The 25,955-nt window shown below is 75.0% G+C and overlaps 1 protein-coding gene across 3 annotated transcripts in view; it reads right to left on the reverse strand.

The window, feature by feature from the left end:
• OLFM2 (olfactomedin 2) overlaps window positions 1–25,631 on the reverse strand; it is a 68,048-nt gene extending 42,417 nt beyond the window's left edge. Inside the window, exons 1-2 of one of the 3 annotated variants that reach the window (XM_089774679.1) lie at window positions 25,550–25,631; window positions 25,357–25,496 (exon numbers count right to left, since the gene is read on the reverse strand). In XM_089774679.1, the coding sequence (XP_089630805.1) occupies window positions 25,357–25,496; window positions 25,550–25,616 (207 nt within the window). In that variant the 5' untranslated portion in view covers window positions 25,617–25,631. Of the gene's footprint in view, window positions 1–10,732; window positions 11,109–25,356 lie in introns of those variants that run through there. The other 2 variants (XM_075902506.2, XM_075902505.2) reach the window with 2 other exon arrangements.
• Between the last annotated feature and the right edge of the window lie 324 nt (window positions 25,632–25,955).

Genomic DNA, 25,955 nt, shown 5'->3' on the forward strand with positions numbered 1-25,955 from the left:
CGTCAGCCTAGTTCGGGTGAGGGCACCATGTAAATACGTGGGGCCAGACCCCTCCCTCTGCTGCCCTTGCACTAGTGCAGAGGGTGCGTGTGCCTTGCACTAGTGCGAGAGGCAGCACAAGGCAGCTGAGAATCTGTCCGAGCTCAGGATGGTGCACTCTTGGGCACGGGGGTGAGACGGCCTGTTGCGGCCACTTCCACAGCATCACCTCGGCACGAGCCAGCTTTTCACGAGGGCTGCCCGCGGCACTGGGAGCGACGCTCACAAGCACCCGCCGGGAAGAGAGGGGCGGTTCCGCGTGGCACGCGCCAGCCCAGAGCCACAGGCGGACGTGACTGAGCACGTGGCGGCTGTGGGGGACGCAGGGCGGGTTTACGGGGGGGCAGCAGGCGCTTGGGCTCCTGGAGAGCCAGCTGGGCCCTGGGGATGCTGCAAAGGGAGGGCTGCAGGCCCACAGCTGAACAACGTCGCTGGCAACCTTCCGACCAGCGCGGGAGCCACCGTCAGAGTCCTGCACGGACCAGCGCCGCCAGCGGGACGGAAGGGACGGGGGGGGGACCCAGCGCCGCCAGCGGGACGGGAGGGACGGGGGGGGGACCCAGCGCCGCCAGCGGGACGGGAGGGACGGGGGGGGGACCCAGCGCCGCCAGCGGGACGGGAGGGACGGAGGGGGGACCCAGCGCCGCCAGCGGGACGGGAGGGACGGGGGGGGACCCAGCGCCGCCAGCGGGACGGGAGGGACGGGGGGGGACCCAGCGCCGCCAGCGGGACGGGAGGGACGGAGGGGGGACCCAGCGCCGCCAGCGGGACGGGAGGGACGGAGGGGGGACCCAGCGCCGCCAGCGGGACGGGAGGGACGGAGGGGGGGGACCCAGCGCCGCCAGCGGGACGGGAGGGATGGAGGGGGGACCCAGCGCCGCCAGCGGGACGGGAGGGACGGGGGGGGGACCCAGCGCCGCCAGCGGGACGGGAGGGACGGGGGGGGGGGACCCAGCGCCGCCAGCGGGACGGGAGGGACGGGGGGGGGGGACCCAGCGCCGCCAGCGGGACGGGAGGGACGGGGAGGGGACCCAGCGCCGCCAGCGGGACGGGAGGGACGGGGGGAGGGACCCAGCGCCGCCAGCGGGACGGGAGGGACGGGGGGAGGGACCCAGCGCCGCCAGCGGGACGGGAGGGACGGGGGGGGACCCAGCGCCGCCAGCGGGACGGGAGGGACGGGGAGGGGACCCAGCGCCGCCAGCGGGACGGGAGGGACGGGGGGGGACCCAGCGCCGCCAGCGGGACGGGAGGGACGGGGGGGGACCCAGCGCCGCCAGCGGGACGGGAGGGACGGGGGGGGGACCCAGCGCCGCCAGCGGGACGGGAGGGACGGGGGGGACCCAGCGCCGCCAGCGGGACGGGAGGGACGGGGGGGGACCCAGCGCCGCCAGCGGGACGGGAGGGACGGGGGGGGACCCAGCGCCGCCAGCGGGACGGGAGGGACGGGGGGGGGGACCCAGCGCCGCCAGCGGGACGGGAGGGACGGAGGGGGGACCCAGCGCCACCAACGGGACGGGAGGGACGGGGGGGGGGACCCAGCGCCGCCAGCGGGACGGGAGGGACGGGGGGGGGACCCAGCGCCTCCAGCGGGACGGGAGGGACGGGGGGGGGACCCAGCGCCGCCAGCGGGACGGGAGGGACGGGAGGGGGACCCAGCGCCGCCAGCGGGACGGGAGGGACGGGGGGGGGGGACCCAGCGCCGCCAGCGGGACGGGAGGGACGGGGGGGGGGACCCAGCGCCGCCAGCGGGACGGGAGGGACGGGGGGGGGACCCAGCGCAGCCAGCGGGACGGGAGGGACGGGGGGGGGACCCAGCGCCGCCAGCGGGACGGGAGGGACGGGGGGGGGAACCCAGCGCCGCCAGCGGGACGGGAGGGACGGGGGGGGGACCCAGCGCCGCCAGCGGGACGGGAGGGACGGGGGGGGGACCCAGCGCCGCCAGCGGGACGGGAGGGACAGGGGGGGACCCAGCACCGCCAGCGGGACGGGAGGGACGGGGGGGGACCCAGCGCCGCCAGCGGGACGGGAGGGATGGGGGGGGGGACCCAGCGCCGCCAGCGGGACGGGAGGGACGGGGGGGGACCCAGCGCCGCCAGCGGGACGGGAGGGACGGAGGGGGGACCCAGCGCCGCCAGCGGGACGGGAGGGACGGAGGGGGGACCCAGCGCCGCCAGCGGGACGGGAGGGACGGAGGGGGGACCCAGCGCCGCCAGCGGGACGGGAGGGACGGGGGGGGGGACCCAGCGCCGCCAGCGGGACGGGAGGGACGGGGGGGGGGGACCCAGCGCCTCCAGCGGGACGGGAGGGACGGGGGGGGACCCAGCGCCGCCAGCGGGACGGGAGGGACGGGGGGGGGGACCCAGCGCCGCCAGCGGGACGGGAGGGACGGGAGGGGGACCCAGCGCCGCCAGCGGGACGGGAGGGACGGGGGGGGGGGACCCAGCGCCGCCAGCGGGGGGGGGGGACCCAGCGCCGCCAGCGGGACGGGAGGGACGGGGGGGGGGACCCAGCGCCGCCAGCGGGACGGGAGGGACGGGGGGGGACCCAGCGCCGCCAGCGGGACGGGAGGGACGGGGGGGGACCCAGCGCCGCCAGCGGGACGGGAGGGACGGGGGGGGACCCAGCGCCGCCAGCGGGACCAGAGGGACGGGGGGGGGGACCCAGCACCGCCAGCGGGACCAGAGGGACGGGGGGGGACCCAGCACCGCCAGCGGGACGGGAGGGACGGGGGGGGACCCAGCGCCGCCAGCGGGACGGGAGGGACGGGGGGGGGGACCCAGCGCCGCCAGCGGGACGGGAGGGACGGGGGGGGGACCCAGCGCCGCCAGCGGGACGGGAGGGACGGGGGGGGGACCCAGCGCCGCCAGCGGGACGGGAGGGACGGAGGGGGGGGACCCAGCGCCGCCAGCGGGACGGGAGGGACGGGGGGGGACCCAGCGCCGCCAGCGGGATGGGAGGGACGGGGGGGGACCCAGCGCCGCCAGCGGGACGGGAGGGACGGGGGGGACCCAGCGCCGCCAGTGGGACGGGAGGGACGGGGGGGGACCCAGCGCCGCCAGCGGGATGGGAGGGACGGGGGGGGACCCAGCGCCGCCAGCGGGACGGGAGGGACGGGGGGGACCCAGCGCCGCCAGCGAGACGGGAGGGACGGGGGGGGACCCAGCGCCGCCAGCGGGATGGGAGGGACGGGGGGGGGACCCAGCGCCGCCAGCGGGACGGGAGGGACGGGGGGGGACCCAGCGCCGCCAGTGGGACCGGAGGGACGGGGGGGGGACCCAGCGCCGCCAGCGGGAGGGGAGGGACGGGGGGGGGGACCCAGCGCCTCCAGCGGGACGGGAGGGACGGGGGGGGGACCCAGCGCCGCCAGCGGGACGGGAGGGACGGGGGGGGGACCCAGCGCCGCCAGCGGGAAGGGAGGGACGGGGGGGGGACCCAGCGCCGCCAGCGGGACGGGAGGGACGGGGGGGGGGGGACCCAGCGCCGCCAGCGGGACGGGAGGGACGGGGGGGGGGGGGACCCAGCGCCGCCAGCGGGAAGGGAGGGACGGGGGGGGGGACCCAGCGCCTCCAGCGGGATGGGAGGGACGGGGGGGGACCCAGCGCCGCCAGCGGGACGGGAGGGACGGGGGGGGACCCAGCGCCGCCAGCGGGACGGGAGGGACGGGGAGGGGACCCAGCGCCGCCAGCGGGACCAGAGGGACGGGGGGGGGACCCAGCACCGCCAGCGGGACGGGAGGGACGGGGGGGACCCAGCGCCGCCAGCGGGACGGGAGGGACGGGGGGGACCCAGCGCCGCCAGCGGGACGGGAGGGACGGGGGGGACCCAGCGCCACCAGCGGGACGGGAGGGACGGGGGGGGGACCCAGCGCCGCCAGCGGGACGGGAGGGACGGAGGGGGGACCCAGCGCCGCCAGCGGGACGGGAGGGACGGAGGGGGGACCCAGCGCCGCCAGCGGGACGGGAGGGACGGGGGGGGGGGGACCCAGCGCCGCCAGCGGGACGGGAGGGACGGGGGGGGGACCCAGCGCCGCCAGCGGGACGGGAGGGACGGGGGGGGGGGACCCAGCGCCTCCAGCGGGACGGGAGGGGGACCCAGCGCCGCCAGCGGGACGGGAGGGACGGGGGGGACCCAGCGCCGCCAGCGGGACGGGAGGGACGGGGGGGGACCCAGTGCCGCCAGCGGGAGGGGAGGGACGGGGGGGGGACCCAGCGCCTCCAGCGGGACGGAAGGGACGGGGGGGGGACCCAGCGCCGCCAGCGGGACGGGAGGGACGGGGGGGGGACCCAGCGCCGCCAGCGGGAAGGGAGGGACGGGGGGGGGACCCAGCGCCGCCAGCGGGACGGGAGGGACGGGGGGGGGGGACCCAGCGCCGCCAGCGGGACGGGAGGGACGGGGGGGGGGACCCAGCGCCGCCAGCGGGAAGGGAGGGACGGGGGGGGGGGACCCAGCGCCGCCAGCGGGACGGGAGGGACGGGGGGGGACCCAGCGCCGCCAGCGGGACGGGAGGGACGGGGGGGACCCAGCGCCGCCAGCGGGACCGGAGGGACGGGGGGGGGACCCAGCGCCGCCAGCGGGACCGGAGGGACGGGGGGGGGACCCAGCGCCGCCAGCGGGAGGGGAGGGACGGGGGGGGACCCAGCGCCTCCAGCGGGACGGGAGGGACGGAGGGGGGACCCAGCGCCGCCAGCGGGACGGGAGGGACGGGGGGGGACCCAGCGCCGCCAGCGGGAAGGGAGGGACGGGGGGGGGACCCAGCGCCGCCAGCGGGACGGGAGGGACGGGGGGGGGGACCCAGCGCCGCCAGCGGGAAGGGAGGGACGGGGGGGGGGACCCAGCGCCGCCAGCGGGACGGGAGGGACGGGGGGGGGGGACCCAGCGCCGCCAGCGGGACGGGAGGGACGGGGGGGGGGGGACCCAGTGCCGCCAGCGGGACGGGAGGGACGGGGGGGGACCCAGCGCCGCCAGCGGGACGGGAGGGACGGGGGGGGACCCCACCCCCACCCACAGTCCCTGAGGGAGGCAGCGGCAGAGCCGGGAATCAAACCGAGGTTTCAAGCCAGGGCAGGCTCTGATCACATGGTCACGTCTGGCCGTAGAGACTTTGCCCAGCGTCTCCCACGTGCCAGGCCGGTACCTGAACCCGTCCCACCCGTGTCTCGGCCCCCTTGACTCCCCCTGCTTCCTGCTCTGGACTCTCAGACGGTGCCAAACGCTGCTAAGCAGCTGCCAGGGTCCGCCCCAGAGCTGGCTGCACCTCAGCGGTGGCCGGAGCTCTCCCGAAAGAGGCCTGCGCCCCGGGGAGCCAGCACGCCGTGGGAACACACCCGCCGGGGTTCCACTGCTGAGCCAGGTCTGACCCAACATGAAGCCAGGAATGAGACACGGCCCTCAGGCCTCCTGGGCTTTCTGCCCTGCTCTTTGCCTCAGTTTCCCCCAGGCTGTGTCTTCAGACTGTGAGCTTTTGGGGGCGGGGTCTCTGCAGCCCCCGTCCGCAGCCAGACGTGACTCTCCGCTGGCCAGCAGAACGGAAGGGTTACTGGTTCTCCGAGACACAGCGCGGCGCAGGAGCCAGGGCAGAGCCTTAGACCCCTTGGGGGGAGGGGTTCACAGGCCCCTGAGCCCCCCTGCCCTGGGCTTAGTCTGCTCCCTCCATGCTTCCCCCAGCCACCGGGCCCTGAGCCCCCAGGGGGCGAGACACTGACACACTTCCCCAGAGAGTCCTGCCTGGCCCCTCCCCCCTCATGCAGAGAGAGCTGCAAAGGGGGACCCCCACCCCCACACACTACAGCAGTGACTGTAACCCCCACTACATCACACCCCCCAACCAGCGTCACTGGGATCTCCACAAACCGCCAGCTCCTGCGCTGAAGCGCCCAAGACGGGCTGTGCCCAGGATCTGCGCACAGAGGGGGGCCGCTACCCCCCCCCAGGGCCCCGCTCTGCCCCAGCTGCCCGGCCTCGCAATCGAGGTATTGCCGGGCGGAAGGGGGAGCCTGCAGGCTTTGCACAGCAGGAGCAGGCAGCTGCTCCTAGGGAAAGGCAGGCGCTGCCCAGGGACCCCCGCATCAGCTCTTCGGGGGGGAGGAAAATCTGCTGCCAGGAGCAGGAGCCAGCTGTGCTGCGAGGTCTCGGCAGGGAAGCAGCCTGGCGCAGAGGCAGGACACCTGAGAGGTGAGGGGCCTACGGCCGCCTTGCCCCGTGTGCCCAGACAGCAGCGCTCCAAAGGCAGGAGCTGCAGCAGCTCCGGGAAGCGGGAATCACAGAGGCCTTTGCAGACAAGGCTCAGGATGCGGAGAACCTCCCCTGCCAGGCTCTGCACCTGGGGTGGCCCTAGCGGGGTTCCTGGCTTCTCTGAGCTCTGCCACCGACACTGTCTCTGGCCGTGGGCGAGTCACTCGACCTCTGTGCATGGAGGGCTCGGGATGAAGGTGCCTAAGCTACCAGGGCAGCAGGAACTGGGCTCCTAAATCTCCTCCACAGGCTCCTCTGGAAATCCCAGCCCCACAGCCCATCTCTGGGGGTCTCTGCCCCCTGGGACAGGCAGGGCAGCAGCACAGAGCTCGGAGGAGCCGCTGGCCAGGGACCCCGCTGCCTGGCTTGCCTGACTACTGCCCCTGGATCTGGCCTCGCTGTCGGGCCCCCCTGCCAGTCCCCCGTGGGCTGGAGCACACGAAGTCGACGAGCCTGGGAGTGTGTGGAGCCTTTCTTCGCTGGTCGGGGCCACGCAGCGAGGGGTGAGCAGCCCCCGACTGCTCTTCCTGTGGCTCAGGGCCCCGGCCTAAACATTCGGAGCTAGGGGCCCATGTGACGCAGTGGGGGGCTGTCTACCTGTAACCCGGTGCTCCCACCTGGCTGTGCGGCTCCCAGCGACTCTCCCCACATGCGGATTGGCCAGAGACCCCTAAGTCTCAGCCTGAGCAGGTAACAAGCCTGTTCCCAGAGAAAGAGATGGAGGAAGGGAGGCGGGGACGGCCCCAGGCTGGGGGCAGGGCCTGGGGGCAGGGTCGGTCTCGGCTGGGCCACGAGGAGTGAGGATGTTTTGGACCAAGGAAGGGGGTGAAGCCCCCCCCCCAAGAGATCTGTGGCTCTGCCCCGGCTCCGGTGCTAACATTGCTCCGGCGCTGCGCTGGGCCTCTGAGCAGCAATAAAACCTTCCGCTCTACTGGCCGGCGGAGAGTCACATCTGGATGCAGCTGGGGGTGCAGGGTTGGGGGCTCCTCGTGCCGTCACAGCCTGTCATGCCAGGATAGGCCCCTCGGGCCGGGCGCCCCCAGACCCACGGCGACCGAGACGGGCCCCTCGGGCCGGGCGCCCCCAGACACACGGCGACCGAGACAGGCCCCTCGGGCCGGGCGCCCCCAGACACACGGCGACCGAGACGGGCCCCTCGGGCCGGGCGCCCCCAGACACACGGCGACCGAGACGGGCCCCTCGGGCCGGGCGCCCCCAGACACACGGCGACCGAGACGGGCCCCTCGGGCCGGGGGCCCCCAGACACACGGCGACCGAGACGGGCCCCTCGGACCGGGCACCCCCAGACACACGGCGACCGAGATGGGCCCCTCGGGCCGGGGGCCCCCAGACACACGGCGACCGAGACGGGCCCCTCGGGCCGGGCACCCCCAGACACATGGCAGGGAGGGGAGCTGTCCAGAGCACCAGGTGCTGAAATGCCGACAGCCACCCAGCTGGCGCCGCTGCTCATGCAGGGCAGCACGGGACCAGCTCCCGCTCCGGGCAGAATCTGCGGTGGGGGGAATGTCTCTGTGAGTGGCTGCTCTGGGGTCTAGGGAGGGGGAATCTCCCCCTGGTCCCCTTGCTCCTGGTGCTTGCCCCCCCCCCAGGCAACCTGCCACTGGGGGAGCGGGGACTAGGCCTCGTTCCCCAAGGGGGACAGCGCTCGGTGAGGGGCACAGCCAGCAGTGAGGGCTTTGGGGACGGACAGAGGCAGCGGGACGAACAGACAGCAAGCAGGGCCTGTTGGCCCCCCGCTCTGCTGCCTGCTAGCGTGGCACAGCCCAGCGCGGTGCCCAGTCGGGTCTGAGCCGCGAGCGGGGCTGGCAGCTGCCTGTGGGCCCGGTTTGGGCTCGGCTCCGGCGACCGGGGCACGGACCCGCACTGGACGCACAACCCAGGAGTCCTGCAGGCCGGCGACCGGCCCCAGCCTGTGCCAGACAGAACGACCTTCACCTGCCCTGCTGAGCCGACGCCCCCAGCTCCCCATCTGCCACCTGCAGGGCGATGCCTCCCACTTGGGGTCAGCCCCCCCACCCAACGGGGGGCCCAATCGCACCGGCACAGCCCCCCCCCGACCAGACCAGCCGCTCGCACCGGCACAGTCCCCCCGCCCCCCCATTGCACCAGCTGCTCGCACTGGCACAGTCCCCCCGCCCCCCATTGCACCAGCCGCTCGCACCAGCACAGCCCCCCCCACACCAGACCAGCTGCTCGCACCGGCACAGCCCCCCCCACCAGACCAGCTGCTCGCACCAGCACAGCCCCCCCCCCCCGTACCAGACCAGCCACTCACACCGGCACAGCCCCCCCCCCGTACCAGACCAGCCGCTCGCACCGGCACAGCCCCCCCCGTACCAGACCAGCCGCTCGCACCGGCACAGCCCCCCCCCGTACCAGACCAGCTGCTCGCACTGGCACAGCCCCCCCCACCAGACCAGCCACTCGCACCGGCACAGCCCCCCCCCCCCGTACCAGACCAGCCACTCGCACCGGCACAGGCCCCCCCCCCCCCACTAGATGGAGCAGGCAGCTTGCACCAGAGACACAAAACCGCAAGGGAGGGCTGGGGTCTGGCAGGGGGGGCCCTAGCGAGAGGGGTCCCTGGAGGAAGCTCTTCCAATCCCTCCCCCCCCCCCCCCCGGCCAGCCCAGAGCACTTTGCTCTCCCGGCTGTACTCTGCTCCCAGCCCCCCAGGCCAGCCCCTTAAGGGCGCTGCCCCCTCCCCCACACTCACTAGCATGGGGGTGGGGGACTCAGGAGGGTCTGGACCCACCTGGCTTCACACCAGCCACTTCCCATGTTGCTCAGACCCACGCAGAGGCAGGGCCACTGCCTTTCCCCCAGCAGCGGCGCCCGGCCCCTGGAAATGTAACGCAGGGCGCCCGGGGGCACAGATCCCACCCCCCGCAGCTCGCCCAGCTCCCCCTGCAGCCCCCCAGCTCAGCTCCACGCTGGGGGGCCCTGCAGGCTGCAGGGGGTGGGGTCTGGGAGACACGTTCCCCAGCTGACACGTTCCAGACGCAGTAGCTGAGTGTGCGGGGGGGGGGGGGCGGGTCCTGACACCCGGTGCGGGAGGGTGGGCGAGCCAAGGCAGCCCCAGCTCACCGCAAGGAGGCCCCAAGACGCACGGGCAGAGGGCAGGGCCGGTGGCTGAGCCCAGGGCTGCCCCGAGGGGCCGGTGGCCAGCAGGCAGGCAGGACTGGGGCGGAATTGGCTGGGACAGGAGCCACAGGGCCCAGCTGCCATGCTCGGAGGGGGGGCAGGCAATTACGGGGCCCCATGGGCCCTGCCCCGAGCCTGCTGCCCAGCCTGGGGGGCAGCGCAGCAGAGTCACTGGGGGGGGCTATTGCGCACTCGGCTCCTGCAGCAGCCGGCTCCCGGAGGGGCTGCAGGGACACAGGCACCGTCCCGCTGGCTCCCCTGCAGCAGCCCCTCGCCTGGTCTCCCGCGGGGCCGCGCCGGCTGCCCGGGGGTGGGGGCTGCAGGGACACTCTCTCCACCTTGCCACAGGCACAGGAGGGTCTGAAGGGAACCGGAGCCGAACGGGCCCAGAGGTCTCAGCGCTCGCAGGGACCGACGGGCGAGAACGCTGCCGCCGACACCCCCGGGGACCCGCAGCAAAGCGCTCGGCTGCTCTCAGGCCCCCGCCCGGCTCAGTCCCAGCCCCCTGCTCGAGGGCTCTGTGCCAGGGGCAGGCAGATGGAGCAGAGCAGCTGGGACCCCCTTCCCCGGCAGGGGGCGGGGAGAGAGGTGGGGGGGGAATCGCCCATTGGAGTCCCTGCGCGAGCGGCTGGACCCAGACACTGACTCCCTCGTGCCAGCCTGGACAGACACACAGAAACAGTCACAAAGAGACACGGCAGTTCCTGACAGCCGCCTGGCAGGGTGCGTGGGGACACACAGACCCCCCCCCACAGACAGACAGCTGGATACGGGCAGTGCCTGACTGGGGCCGGCTGGACACACAGACCCCCCCCCCCCCCACAGACAGACAGCTGGATACGGGCAGTGCCTGACTGGGGCCGGCTGGACACACAGACCCCCCCCCCCCCCACAGACAGACAGCTGGATACGGGCAGTGCCTGACTGGGGCCGGCCGGACACACAGACCCCCCCCCCCCCCCACAGACAGACAGCTGGATACGGGCAGTGCCTGACTGGGGCCGGCCGGACACACAGACCCCCCCACCCCCCACAGACAGACAGCTGGATACGGGCAGTGCCTGACTGGGGCCGGCTGGACACACAGACCCCCCCCCCCCCCCGCAGACAGACAGCTGGATACGGGCAGTGCCTGACTGGGGCCGGCCGGACACACAGACCCCCCCCCCCCAGACAGACGGACGGACGCGGCCAGTCGCCGGTTCGCGGGCCCGGCCGGACACACAGACCCCCCCCCCCCAGACAGACGGACGGACGCGGCCAGTCCCCGGTTCGCGGGCCCGGCCGGACTCACGATTTTCTCGGAGGTACCGGCTCGGGGCCCCGCGGTGCCGTTCAGCCCCACCAGGGAGGGCAGCGTCTGCGACATCCAGTTGGTGACCATGGCCATGGTGCTGAGCACGGCGCCGATCTTGAGCAGCGGCAGGGTCATGTCGGCCCGGCCTCATCCCCCCGCGGGGCGCCAGCTGCTTCCGCGCCCCGGGCTGAGCCGAGAGAGCCGCGCTCCGCGCCCCGCGCCCGCCCTTATAAAGCGCCCGGCTGGAGCGCAGCCCGGCTCCGCGCGTCCCGTCCCTGCCCGCCGTGACGCAGCCGGGGCGGGGCAGCCGCGGCCCGGGGAGCCCCCGGCAGAGCCCTGGGCGCGGGCGGGGCGGAGCCAGCTCCCGGCCCGGCCCGGAGCCCCCCCCTCCCCGGCCCGCATCGCGGGCAGGAAACGGCCCCGCTCGCTCGGGACCCCCCCGGCAGGCTCCCCGCCCCGCCTGTCCCACGGCCCGGGGCTCCCCGCCCCGCCTGTCCCACGGCCCGGGGCTCCCCGCCCGACTCGGAGCAGAGGCAGCGGCTTCACGAAGCGCCCAGACGCCACCGTGCTGGGCACCGGAGCAAAGCCAAAGACCAGAGCAGGCCACCTGCCCAGAGACCTGCCCCCCAGCAACGCTGGTTCCCCTCACTCCCACCCTGCCCCCAGCCCCGCTGGTTCCCCTCGCTCCCACCCTGCCCCCAGCCCCGCTGGTTCCCCTCGCTCCCACCCTGCCCCCAGCCCCGCTGGTTCCCCTCGCTCCCACCCTGCCCCCAGCCCCGCTGGTTCCCCTCGCTCCCACCCTGCCCCCAGCCCCGCTGGTTCCCCTCGCTCCCACCCTGCCCTCAGCCCCGCTGGTTCCCCTCACTCCCACCCTGCCCCCAGCCCCGCTGGTTCCCCTCGCTCCCACCCTGCCCCCAGCCCCGCTGGTTCCCCTCGCTCCCACCCTGCCCCCCAGCCCCGCTGGTTCCCCTCACTCCCACCCTGCCCCCAGCCCCGCTGGTTCCCCTCACTCCCACCCTGCCCCCAGCCCCGCTGGTTCCCCTCACTCCCACCCTGCCCCCCAGCCCCGCTGGTTCCCCTCACTCCCACCCTGCCCCCCAGCAACGCGGGTGCCCCTCACTCCCACCCTGCCCCCAGCCCCGCTGGTTCCCCTCACTCCCACCCTGCCCCCAGCCCCGCTGGTTCCCCTCACTCCCACCCTGCCCTCAGCCCCGCTGGTTCCCCTCACTCCCACCCTGCCCCCAGCCCCGCTGGTTCCCCTCGCTCCCACCCTGCCCTCAGCCCCGCTGGTTCCCCTCACTCCCACCCTGCCCTCAGCCCCGCTGGTTCCCCTCACTCCCACCCTGCCCCCCAGCCCCGCTGGTTCCCCTCGCACCCACCCTGCCCCCAGCCCCGCTGGTTCCCCTCGCTCCCACCCTGCCCTCAGCCCCGCTGGTTCCCCTCACTCCCACCCTGCCCTCAGCCCCGCTGGTTCCCCTCGCACCCACCCTGCCCCCAGCCCCGCTGGTTCCCCTCACTCCCACCCTGCCCCCCAGCAACGCGGGTGCCCCTCACTCCCACCCTGCCCCCAGCCCCGCTGGTTCCCCTCGCTCCCACCCTGCCCCCAGCCCCGCTGGTTCCCCTCGCTCCCACCCTGCCCTCAGCCCCGCTGGTTCCCCTCGCACCCACCCTGCCCCCAGCCCCGCTGGTTCCCCTCGCTCCCACCCTCCCCCCAGCCCCGCTGGTTCCCCTCGCACCCACCCTGCCCCCAGCCCCGCTGGTTCCCCTCGCACCCACCCTGCCCCCAGCCCCGCTGGTTCCCCTCGCACCCACCCTGCCCCCAGCCCCGCTGGTTCCCCTCACTCCCACCCTCCCCCCAGCCCCGCTGGTTCCCCTCACTCCCACCCTGCCCCCCAGCAACGCGGGTGCCCCTCACTCCCACCCTGCCCTCAGCCCCGCTGGTTCCCCTCGCTCCCACCCTGCCCCCAGCCCCGCTGGTTCCCCTCGCACCCACCCTGCCCCCAGCCCCGCTGGTTCCCCTCGCACCCACCCTCCCCCCAGCCCCGCTGGTTCCCCTCACTCCCACCCTGCCCCCAGCCCCGCTGGTTCCCCTCGCACCCACCCTGCCCCCAGCCCCGCTGGTTCCCCTCACTCCCACCCTCCCCCCAGCCCCGCTGGTTCCCCTCACTCCCACCCTGCCCTCAGCCCCGCTGGTTCCCCTCGCACCCACCCTGCCCCCAGCCCCGCTGGTTCCCCTCACTCCCACCCTGCCCCCAGCCCCGCTGGTTCCCCTCACTCCCACCCTGCCCCCAGCCCCGCTGGTTCCCCTCACTCCCACCCTGCCCCCAGCCCCGCTGGTTCCCCTCGCACCCACCCTGCCCTCAGCCCCGCTGGTTCCCCTCGCTCCCACCCTGCCCTCAGCCCCGCTGGTTCCCCTCACTCCCACCCTGCCCCCCAGCCCCGCTGGTTCCCCTCGCACCCACCCTGCCCCCAGCCCCGCTGGTTCCCCTCGCTCCCACCCTGCCCTCAGCCCCGCTGGTTCCCCTCATTCCCACCCTGCCCTCAGCCCCGCTGGTTCCCCTCGCACCCACCCTGCCCCCAGCCCCGCTGGTTCCCCTCACTCCCACCCTGCCCTCAGCCCCGCTGGTTCCCCTCGCACCCACCCTGCCCCCAGCCCCGCTGGTTCCCCTCACTCCCACCCTGCCCCCAGCCCCGCTGGTTCCCCTCACGCCCACCCTGCCCCCAGCCCCGCTGGTTCCCCTCACTCCCACCCTGCCCTCAGCCCCGCTGGTTCCCCTCGCACCCACCCTGCCCCCAGCCCCGCTGGTTCCCCTCGCACCCACCCTGCCCCCAGCCCCGCTGGTTCCCCTCACTCCCACCCTGCCCCCCAGCAACGCGGGTGCCCCTCACTCCCACCCTGCCCTCAGCCCCGCTGGTTCCCCTCGCTCCCACCCTGCCCCCAGCCCCGCTGGTTCCCCTCGCACCCACCCTGCCCCCAGCCCCGCTGGTTCCCCTCGCTCCCACCCTGCCCTCAGCCCCGCTGGTTCCCCTCGCACCCACCCTCCCCCCAGCCCCGCTGGTTCCCCTCACTCCCACCCTGCCCCCAGCCCCGCTGGTTCCCCTCGCACCCACCCTGCCCCCAGCCCCGCTGGTTCCCCTCACTCCCACCCTCCCCCCAGCCCCGCTGGTTCCCCTCACTCCCACCCTGCCCTCAGCCCCGCTGGTTCCCCTCGCACCCACCCTGCCCCCAGCCCCGCTGGTTCCCCTCACTCCCACCCTGCCCCCAGCCCCGCTGGTTCCCCTCACTCCCACCCTGCCCCCAGCCCCGCTGGTTCCCCTCGCACCCACCCTGCCCCCCAGCCCCGCTGGTTCCCCTCACTCCCACCCTGCCCCCAGCCCCGCTGGTTCCCCTCACTCCCACCCTGCCCCCAGCCCCGCTGGTTCCCCTCGCACCCACCCTGCAGCCCCTGCCCCCCAGCCCTGCCTGTGCCCCCCCCCCCACCCCCGGGTGACCGGGAGTCACGGCGCAGGACAGGTGGGCCAAGTGCCCGAGGCCCTGCCCCTCCCCACTCCAGACGGTGGCCCGGGTGTGACACTTGCCCCCAGGGCTGCAGCTCAGAGGCAATGGGCCCTTTCCTACACCCCCTCTGCTGCCCCCTGCTGGCCACACACACACACACCCCGCCTCAGTTTCCCACCAAAGGGGGGGCAGCCAGAGCCGCTCCCTCCTCATGCTTCAAGGGCTCAGGAGTCTGAGCACCAGCCCCACTGCCCTAACCACTAGACGCCACTCTCCTCCCACACCCAGGACAGAAACCAGGCCTCTGGAACACGGCAAGACCAGAACTCGGCCCACAGGAAAGGGGGTTCGTTCAGTTCACATGCCTGGAACGTTTCTAATGGAAGCACGTGGCAGGGATGAATGTGTAGGTAACCCACCTCTCCCAGGCCCCATACGGAGACCCAGACGGGCCCCTCGGGCCTGGCGCCCCCAGACACACGGCGACCGAGATGGGCCCCTCGGGCCGGGCGCCCCCAGACACACGGCGACCGAGATGGGCCCCTGGGGCCAGGCGCCCCCAGACACACGGCGACCGAGACGGGCCCCTCGGGCCGGGCGCCCCCAGACACACGGCGACCGAGATGGGCCCCTCGGGCCAGGCGCCCCCAGACACAGCGACCGAGACGGGCCCCTCGGGCCGGGTGCCCCCAGACACAGCGACCGAGACGGGCCCCTCGGGCCGGGCGCCCCCAGACACAGCGACCGAGACGGGCCCCTCGGGCCGGGCGCCCCCAGACACAGCGACCGAGACGGGCCCCTCGGGCCGGGCGCCCCCAGACACAGCGACCGAGACGGGCCCCTCGGGCCTGGCGCCCCCAGACACAGCGACCGAGACGGGCCCCTCGGGCCGGGCGCCCCCAGACACAGCGACCGAGACGGGCCCCTGGGGCCGGGCGCCCCCAGACACACAGCGACCGAGACGGGCCCCTCGGGCCGGGCGCCCCCAGACACAGCGACCGAGACGGGCCCCTCGGGCCGGGCGCCCCCAGACACACAGCGACCGAGACGGGCCCCTCGGGCCGGGCGCCCCCAGACACACGGCGACCGAGACGGGCCCCTGGGGCCGGGCGCCCCCAGACACAGCGACCGAGACGGGCCCCTCGGGCCAGGCACCCCCAGACACAGCGACCGAGACGGGCCCCTGGGGCCGGGCGCCCCCAGACACAGCGACCGAGACGGGCCCCTGGGGCCGGGCGCCCCCAGACACAGCGACCGAGACGGGCCCCTCGGGCCAGGCGCCCCCAGACACAGCGACCAAGACGGGCCCCTGGGGCCGGGCGCCCCCAGACACAGCGACCAAGACGGGCCCCTCGGGCCGGGCGCCCCCAGACACAGCGACCGAGACAGGCCCCTCGGGCCGGGCGCCCCCAGACACAGCGACCGAGACGGGCCCCTCGGGCCGGGCGCCCCCAGACACAGCGACCGAGACGGGCCCCTCGGGCCGGGCGCCCCCAGACACAGCGACCGAGACGGGCCCCTCGGGCCTGGCGCCCCCAGACACAGCGACCGAGACGGGCCCCTGGGGCCGGGCGCCCCCAGACACAGCGACCGAGACGGGCCCCTGGGGCCGGGCGCCCCCAGACACAGCGACCGAGACGGGCCCCTCGGGCCAGGCGCCCCCAGACACAGCGACCGAGACGGGCCCCTCGGGCCAGGCGCCCCCAGACACAGAGACCGAGACGGGCCCCTCGGGCCGGGCGCCCCCAGACACAGCGACCGAGACGGGCCCCTCGGGCCGGGCGCCCCCAGACACACGGCGACCGAGACGGGCCCCTCGGGCCGGGCGCCCCCAGACACAGCGACCGAGACGGGCCCCTCGGGCCGGGCGCCCCCAGACACACAGCGACTGAGACGGGCCCCTCGGGCCGGGGGCCCCCAGACACAGCGACCGAGACGGGCCCCTCGGGCCGGGGGCCCCCAGACACACGGCGACCGAGACGGGCCCCTCGGGCCGGGCGCCCCCAGACACACGGCGACCGAGATGGGCCCCTGGGGCCGGGCGCCCCCAGACACAGCGACCGAGACGGGCCCCTCGGGCCGGGTGCCCCCAGACACAGCGACCGAGACGGGCCCCTCGGGCCGGGCGCCCCCAGACACACAGCGACCGAGACGGGCCCCTCGGGCCGGGTGCCCCCAGACACAGCGACCGAGACGGGCCCCTCGGGCCGGGCGCCCCCAGACACACAGCGACCGAGACGGGCCCCTCGGGCCGGGCGCCCCCAGACCCACGGCGACCGAGACGGGCCCCTCGGGCCGGGCGCCCCCAGACCCACGGCGACCGAGACGGGCCCCTCGGGCCGGGCGCCCCCAGACACACGGCGACCGAGACGGGCCCCTCGGGCCGGGCGCCCCCAGACACACGGCGACCGAGACGGGCCCCTCGGGCCGGGCGCCCCCAGACACACGGCGACCGAGACGGGCCCCTCGGGCCGGGGGCCCCCAGACACACGGCGACCGAGACGGGCCCCTCGGGCCGGGCGCCCCCAGACCCACGGCGACCGAGACGGGCCCCTCGGGCCGGGCGCCCCCAGACCCACGGCGACCGAGACGGGCCCCTCGGGCCGGGCGCCCCCAGACACACGGCGACCGAGACGGGCCCCTCGGGCCGGGCGCCCCAGACACACGGCGACCGAGACGGGCCCCTCGGGCCGGGGGCCCCCAGACACACGGCGACCGAGACGGGCCCCTCGGGCCGGGGGCCCCCAGACACACGGCGACCGAGACGGGCCCCTCGGGCCGGGGGCCCCCAGACACACGGCGACCGAGACGGGCCCCTCGGGCCTGGCACCCCCAGACACAGCGACCGAGACGGGCCCCTCGGGCCGGGCGCCCCCAGACCCACGGCGACCGAGACGGGCCCCTCGGGCCGGGCGCCCCCAGACACAGTGACCGAGACGGGCCCCTCGGGCCGGGCGCCCCCAGACACACGGCGACCGAGACGGGCCCCTCGGGCCGGGGGCCCCCAGACACACGGCGACCGAGACGGGCCCCTCGGGCCGGGCGCCCCCAGACCCACGGCGACCGAGACGGGCCCCTCGGGCCGGGCGCCCCCAGACCCACGGCGACCGAGACGGGCCCCTCGGGCCGGGCGCCCCCAGACACACGGCGACCGAGACGGGCCCCTCGGGCCGGGCGCCCCCAGACACACGGCGACCGAGACGGGCCCCTCGGGCCGGGGGCCCCCAGACACACGGCGACCGAGACGGGCCCCTCGGGCCGGGGGCCCCCAGACACACGGCGACCGAGACGGGCCCCTCGGGCCGGGGGCCCCCAGACACACGGCGACCGAGACGGGCCCCTCGGGCCTGGCACCCCCAGACACAGCGACCGAGACGGGCCCCTCGGGCCGGGCGCCCCCAGACCCACGGCGACCGAGACGGGCCCCTCGGGCCGGGCGCCCCCAGACACAGTGACCGAGACGGGCCCCTCGGGCCGGGCGCCCCCAGACACACGGCGACCGAGACGGGCCCCTCGGGCCGGGGGCCCCCAGACACACGGCGACCGAGACGGGCCCCTCGGGCCGGGCGCCCCCAGACCCACGGCGACCGAGACGGGCCCCTCGGGCCGGGCGCCCCCAGACCCACGGCGACCGAGACGGGCCCCTCGGGCCGGGCGCCCCCAGACACACGGCGACCGAGACGGGCCCCTCGGGCCGGGCGCCCCCAGACACACGGCGACCGAGACGGGCCCCTCGGGCCGGGGGCCCCCAGACACACGGCGACCGAGACGGGCCCCTCGGGCCGGGGGCCCCCAGACACACGGCGACCGAGACGGGCCCCTCGGGCCGGGGGCCCCCAGACACACGGCGACCGAGACGGGCCCCTCGGGCCTGGCGCCCCCAGACACAGCGACCGAGACGGGCCCCTCGGGCCGGGCGCCCCCAGACCCACGGCGACCGAGACGGGCCCCTCGGGCCGGGCGCCCCCAGACACAGTGACCGAGACGGGCCCCTCGGGCCGGGCGCCCCCAGACACACGGCGACCGAGACGGGCCCCTCGGGCCGGGCGCCCCCAGACACACGGCGACCGAGACGGGCCCCTCGGGCCGGGGGCCCCCAGACACACGGCGACCGAGACGGGCCCCTCGGGCCGGGGGCCCCCAGACACACGGCGACCGAGACGGGCCCCTCGGGCCGGGGGCCCCCAGACACACGGCGACCGAGACGGGCCCCTCGGGCCGGGGGCCCCCAGACACAGCGACCGAGACGGGCCCCTCGGGCCGGGCGCCCCCAGACACACAGCGACCGAGACGGGCCCCTCGGGCCGGGCGCCCCCAGACACAGCGACCGAGACGGGCCCGTCAGAGCCTTGGTCCAGCACAATTGGCTGAATGGGGGCTTCCAGGTGCCTGGAGGGGCTGTGAGGGTTCCAGGGGCTGGGAGGACCCATGGGGCCGAGGGCCACTTGCTGCACATCCTTCCCGGGACCCAGCTGGGCCAGGTTGGCTCCTGTGCTGGGTGCCAGGCTTCCAGACCAGGCTGGCTGGCCAGTCCTGCAGTGCCACCTTGTGGGGCCTAGCAGTCACTGCATGCACAGTGTCCTGGCTCAGCCCATCTAGCCCGGTATCCCGGCTCCGACAGGGACCCCACCACTGGCGCAGGGCACCTGGAGCCCTGCAGGATGCGGCCGTGGGATTCCTGGCCCCGGGGCAGCTCCCTGGGAGTTAGGGGGCAGGATACAGGGAAGCTCTGGCTCGGGCAGGCCTCTTGGGCCCCTCAGTGCTCCAACTAGGGATGTTCTCGTTAGCCACGGAAACCACCGGCCCTGGCCATTTTCTCAACCCTGCCAGCTCTCAGGTGCACAGAGACCCAGCTCTTCGGGGCAGGGCCCAACTCGTGCACCCACTCAGGGCTCCTGGGCACTCCCATAGCACCAAGAAATAACACTCCTGAGCTAGTCCCCGTGGCACAGCACACACAGCACGCCCCACGACTTCCCCCGAGCCAGTCCCCGTGGCACGGCGCAGCCCCACGACTTCCCCCGAGCCAGTCCCCGTGGCACGGCGCAGCCCCACGACTTCCCCCGAGCCAGTCCCCGTGGCACGGCGCAGCCCCACAACTTCCCCCGAGCCAGTCCCCGTGGCACGGCGCAGCCCCACGACCTCCCCCGAGCCAGTCCCCGTGGCACGGCGCAGCCCCACGACCTCCCCCGAGCCAGTCCCCGTGGCACGGCGCAGCCCCACGACTTCCCCCGAACCAGTCCCCGTGGCACGGCGCAGCCCCACGACCTCCCCTGAACCAGTCCCCGTGGCACGGCACGGCCCACGACCTCCCGAGCCAGTCCCCGTGGCACGGCATGGCCCACGACTGCCCCTGAGCCTGAGCCAGTCCCTGCGGCACAGCACGGCCCACGACCTCCCGAGCCAGTTCCCGTGGCACGGCATGGCCCACGACCTCTCCTGGGCCAGTCCCCGTGGCACGGCGCAGCCCCACAACCTTCCCTGAGCCAGTCCCTGCAGCACGGATGGGCCCCACAGCCTCCCCTCTCTCGTTTGGAGCCTTCCAGCCTGTGACGTAGTGGGGGGGCCTTGCTGGGCTGTGGCGACCTCTGCTGTCTGGAGCAAGACCCGGCAGGGAAGGGGGGAGTCATTATGCAAAGGGGGCTCCAAACTGGTCTGACCAGCCACCCCCCATGGGGAGGAACAAAGGGAGGGGGATGCCGCCCCTGGCTGGGGGGCAGGGCTGGAGGAGAGGGAGTTAGTTTCTGTCTGGGAGCATGGAGGAAGCAGCCTCAGCAACAGGCTGGGGGGTTTAGAAGCCGAGACCCCCCTCCCCCATCTCAAGCGGGGCTGAGGCATCCTGCCCTGTAACCTGATGACATCTGTGCTGGGCTGTACCCTGGAGAGGCAATAAACCACCTCTGTTCTACTGGCTGGGGGAGTCTGTTCGTGCCCTTTCGGGGGGGCAGGAGGCGGGGGGCCCCAACGCGCCGTCACACTAGCCTGAGCCAGTCCCTGCGGCACAGATGGGCCCCACAACCTCCCCTCTCTCGTTTGGAGCCTTCCAGCCTCACCAGCCAACCGGCCTCAGTCTTTGTCCTCCATGCAAATCTCTTTGCCAGGCATGGAGCAGGGACCCCGGCTCAGGGTCCTCCAGGGGTGGGCCCAGGCTGGGCTGTGGCAGGGCCCGGGGCCGCTGTGGGCCGAGGAACAGGCAGGGTGGGCACAGCCCCTCCTCCAGGGCTCCGGGCCCCAGTCAGACCCCCCACGGGGTGAGAGGGACCCAGTGTCTCCTGGCTCCTGCCAGCCCCTCCCCTCTGCCCCCGGGGCCAGCAGCCTGCCCTGTCTAACCCTCCTCATGTGGGTGCACGGGGCCCAGCTGCTGTGGGAGGCTCCTGGGACTGGCACCAGGAGGGTTGGACACGTGGGGGGGAGGCTCAAACCCAGGGGCCCCAGGACTGTCCTCTCTCTCCTGGCACCACACCAGGCTGCCGGCCCAGGGCACTGCCCCCGGCATGGCTGGCAGCAGCACCTGAGACCCTGAGATTGGGCGTCCCAGCGCCAGGCACGGGCACCACAGCCACTCGCGGGGTCTCCTCTCGTGTGCCCGCCCACTAACCACGGGAGTCCGCACGTCCCCTGCTGTTCAGGCCGGCTCACGGTGCAGCGCTGGGAAATGGCGCAGCCCGAAGGAGAGAATTGGCAGGGCGGTTCCCAGGGCAGAGGAGAGTCGGACACGCCCACGTGGAGGCCAGAGCCGGAGTGGGAGAAAGGCGCCATCAGGAGCCAGAGCAGGGCCTGGCATCCCAGCGGCTGATCTAGATAGAACGCGAGGGCAACAAGGTCGCCTGTTCCGCACGGTGCACCATGAGCCGGCGGAACTCCCTGCCTCAATGTAAGGGGACTGTTACCCCTTACTAAAACTCTGTGGGAGTTTTTTGGTTTACCAGCTTCAGAAGGGGAAGGGTTCATGAGACTGACAGACCCCAGAGACAATGGAAAGCAGTCAACACTCCAGCTCAGCCTGACTGACAGGTTGTAAGTGGGGATTGTTCTGGCTCTGTCTCTGAACAAACAAGCTGTGTGCAGAAGAGGTCCTGCAAAGACAGAGAGCTGAGAGAGGAGAACAAGAAGAAGTCCTGCAGCGACAGAACCAGACACAGACAGGCCAAGCAGGGCAGACCCTGTGTTGAGCAGCAGACTGGCAGTGCTCAGAAAGCCAAAAGGAACAGAGAAACAACACAAGGAGCTGGAACTGGCCAAGCAGCACAGCCTGCAGCTGGATGTGGTGAGCTACCGGGACCTGCAAAGTGTGGGGAAAGGCTCTGGACTGGGAGAGGGGTCTGGCCACTTAGAGACTGAGGCTGTGCGGTCACTGCCAGTGCAAGCGTGTCCAGCCTGCAGCCCCTTGCAGCACATCCAGGGCTTCTAAGGAAGAGACTGTGAACTGTCCTTACACTCTGCAGACTGCTGTGTTGATGTCCCTGTGCTACAGAGCTGGGCTGTGTGTTCTCATTGAACCATTCTCATTGTTTCTTATTCTATTCTCTTTAATCAGTTGATGTTTAATAAATTGTATTTGCTTTGAACCTTATGAAGTGATCACTGGGCCAAGAAGGCCTGCACAGACCCGGACCGGGATCCCCCCCCTCGCCGCACAGACCCGGACCGGGATCCCCCCCCCTCGCCTGCACAGACCCGGACCGGGATCCCCCCCCCTCGCCGCACAGACCCGGACCGGGATCCCCCCCCCCTCGCCGCACAGACCCGGACCGGGATCCCCCCCTCTCCGCACAGACCCGGACCGGGATCCCCCCCCTCGCCGCTCAGACCCGGACCGGGATCCCCCCCCTCGCCGCACAGACCCGGACCGGGATCCCCCCCCTCGCCGCACAGACCCGGACCGGGATCCCCCCCCCTCGCCGCACAGACCCGGACCGGGATCCCCCCCCCCTCGCCTGCACAGACCCGGACCGGGATCCCCCCCCTCGCCGCACAGACCCGGACCGGGATCCCCCCCCCCTCGCCTGCACAGACCCGGACCGGGATCCCCCCCCTCGCCGCACAGACCCGGACCGGGATCCCCCCCCTCGCCGCTCAGACCCGGACCGGGATCCCCCCCCTCGCCGCACAGACCCGGACCGGGGTCCCCCCCCTCGCCGCACAGACCCGGACCGGGATCCCCCCCCTCGCCGCACAGACCCGGACCGGGGTCCCCCCCCTCGCCTGCACAGACCCGGACCGGGATATCCCCCCCCTCGCCGCACAGACCCGGACCGGGATCCCCCCCCTCGCCGCACAGACCCGGACCGGGATCCCCCCCCTCGCCGCACAGACCCGGACCGGGATCCCCCCCCCTCGCCGCACAGACCCGGACCGGGATCCCCCCCCTCGCCGCACAGACCCGGACCGGGATCCCCCCCCCCTCGCCTGCACAGACCCGGACCGGGATCCCCCCCCCTCGCCGCACAGACCCGGACCGGGATCCCCCCCTCGCCGCACAGACCCGGACCGGGATCCCCCCCCTCGCCTGCACAGACCCGGACCGGGATCCCCCCCCTCGCCGCACAGACCCGGACCGGGATCCCCCCCCCTCGCCGCACAGACCCGGACCGGGATCCCCCCCCTCGCCGCACAGACCCGGACCGGGATCCCCCCCCCCTCGCCTGCACAGACCCGGACCGGGATCCCCCCCCCTCGCCTGCACAGACCCGGACCGGGATCCCCCCCCCTCGCCGCACAGACCCGGACCGGGATCCCCCCCCTCGCCTGCACAGACCCGGACCGGGATCCCCCCCTCGCCGCACAGACCCGGACCGGGATCCCCCCCCTCGCCTGCACAGACCCGGACCGGGATCCCCCCCCTCGCCTGCACAGACCCGGACCGGGATCCCCCCCCCTCGCCGCACAGACCCGGACCGGGATCCCCCCCCTCGCCGCACAGACCCGGACCGGGGTCCCCCCCCTCGCCGCTCAGACCCGGACCGGGATCCCCCCCCTCGCCGCACAGACCCGGACCGGGATCCCCCCCCTCGCCGCTCAGACCCGGACCGGGATCCCCCCCCTCGCCGCACAGACCCGGACCGGGGTCCCCCCCCTCGCCGCACAGACCCGGACCGGGATCCCCCCCCCTCGCCGCACAGACCCGGACCGGGATCCCCCCCTCTCCGCACAGACCCGGACCGGGATCCCCCCCTCGCCGCTCAGACCCGGACCGGGATCCCCCCCCTCGCCGCACAGACCCGGACCGGGATCCCCCCCTCGCCTCACAGACCCGGACCCGGATCCCCCTCGCTGCACAGACCCGGACCGGGATCCCCCCCCTCGCCGCACAGACCCGGACCGGGGTCCCCCCCCCTCGCCGCACAGACCCGGACCGGGATCCCCCCCCTCGCCGCACAGACCCGGACCGGGATCCCCCCCTCGCCGCACAGACCCGGACCGGGATCCCCCCCCTCGCCGCACAGACCCGGACCGGGATCCCCCCCCCTCGCCGCACAGACCCGGACCGGGATCCCCCCCCCTCGCCGCACAGACCCGGACCGGGATCCCCCCCCTCGCCGCACAGACCCGGACCGGGATCCCCCCGCCTCGCCGCACAGACCCGGACCGGGATCCCCCCCTCTCCGCACAGACCCGGACCGGGATCCCCCCCCCTCGCCGCACAGACCCGGACCGGGATCCCCCCCCCTCGCCGCACAGACCCGGACCGGGATCCCCCCCCTCGCCGCACAGACCCGGACCGGGATCCCCCCGCCACACACACACACCACACAGACCCAGACGGGGTCCCCCCTCCCATTGCCACACAGCCCCGGACTGGGGCAGGAAGGGGGGTGGGGGAAGAGTTGGGGCCCAGGGCTCCCCGGGAACAGACCCGTGCACTGGGACGGACTGTGAACTCAGGGTGGCCACTGGCCGCAGCCACGCTCCTCCGGCGCCAGGCCAAGTGGCACGGACGCCGCGGTAACCGTCCGGCTGTTCTCGGCACTGTCCGCGCCCCCCACGCTGCAGCCCGGGACTGACTGGGCGAGGAGCGGCCCTAGGCCAGCTCTGGGACCTGAGGGCAGGCAGGGGAGCCCCGGGACCTCCCCGGAGGATGAGCAGGACCCCAAGAGGCTGGCTCCCTGAAGGGGCTCCAGCGCTTGGCTGCGACACTCGGCGACAGAGACGGGCCCCCGCGGGGCCAGGCGCTGCCCGGGCACAGGCTGGGGGATGGGCCGGGGAGAACTAAGGGACTCACCCAGGGTCCCTGCCCTCCCCACCCAGCCGGCTGCGGGGCAGACGGGTCCCTGCTCTGGGGTCGAGGGGGGCTGAGGACAATGGAGCTAGGCCTGGGGCGGGGTCCTGAGCCCAGGGGGCTCCGCGGCTGCAGAAGGAGCCTGGCGCTGGCCTGGGCCCTGCCCTCGGAGCATGTCCCCAACCAGCCCAGAGCCAGCAGGCGAGCGCCGGGCACCACTGCGCATGGCATTGTGGGTAAGCCAGCCACCTAGCCTCAGACAACACCCGGCCTGGCCATCCTCAGCCTTGGGAAACGGGGGAGGAACCTGCGGACCCCTGGGGGGCACAGCTGCCAACTCTGCCCCCAGATTTCCCCCTTTGTGACGGCACCAGGCAGGAAGTGCCTGTCACTGGTATGAAGCGAATGTGTGCCTCAGTTTCCCTCTGTACTCTGCATTGCCCGCAGTGGGCCCAGGCGCTGCTGGGTCACGGGACTGTCTGCGAGGGCTGAATGGGGCACTAAGGACACCCCCCGGGGCTCGGAGGTGGGCACGGGCGTGTCCGCCAGCCCTGGGGGGCACGGAAGGGTCTGGGTCACGTGGCGCCGGTGCCCGGGCACGAGGCCAGCGGCAGGAGGGAGCCCGGAGTCCTGCTGGGTGGGGCTGCCGGGAGAGGCGCAGCCCCCACCCCGAGTGCCCCCCGGGAGTCCCCAGACACCCGCTTGCAGGCTCCGGGTCCCCCTCGCGCCAGGGCCCGGTGCCCGGCAGGGTCGCGGCTCATGGGCAGAGCCGGGCGCAGAGGGGTCCCTGCCCAGTCCCCGACCGCCCCCCACCCCAAGAGCCCGCGGGATCCCAGCTCTCCTGGGACCGGCCCGGCGGCAGGGGACGCCCCCGGCCCCGCCCCGCTCTGCCCGCGCCCCTACCTGGGCTGCCCGGGACCCGGCCACCACCAGCAGGCACAGGCTGGGCAGGAGGCGCATGGTGCAGACGCGGCGCCCGGGCCGGGCCGCTCCGGCTCCCCCCGCCAGCGGCTCCCCGCAGCCCGGCTGCCCCGGCGGGGACCCTCCGCCTCGCGCGGGGCCGGGCCGCCGGCCGGGGTCGCTGCGCGCCGCTTGCGCCGCGCACCCCGGGGCTGCGCCGAGCAGGGAGCGTGCGCGGGCGGGGAGGGGCCGCCTAGACCCATTGGCCCAGGCGGGCCGCGCCACCGGCACCTGCCGCGGGCGGGGCGCCAGGACTCCTGGTCCCCCCCCCCCCCCGGCTCTGGGTGGGGAGCAGGGGCTAGTGGGCAGGGCAGGGACTGGCGGGTCCCATGGGGGAGGGGCTTGAGTCTTCTCTCCCTCCCTGCACGGCTGTGTCCTCTGGGGCTTCCCTCGGGCTGCCCCCCCCCCCCCCCCGGTGTCCCTCGGCCAGGCGGCCCGGCTCAGCCCCTGCAGGGGGTGGCTCCACCCAGGGCCTGTCCTAGGCCAGCGGTGGTAGCACGGGGAAGACGCCCTGTGTCTCTGCCAAGATTTGAATTGCCCCA

This window comes from Pelodiscus sinensis, chromosome 31, assembly GCF_052426305.1.
Source record: "Pelodiscus sinensis isolate ZL-2025 chromosome 31, ASM5242630v1, whole genome shotgun sequence".
Lineage (NCBI taxonomy): Eukaryota > Metazoa > Chordata > Testudines > Trionychidae > Pelodiscus > Pelodiscus sinensis.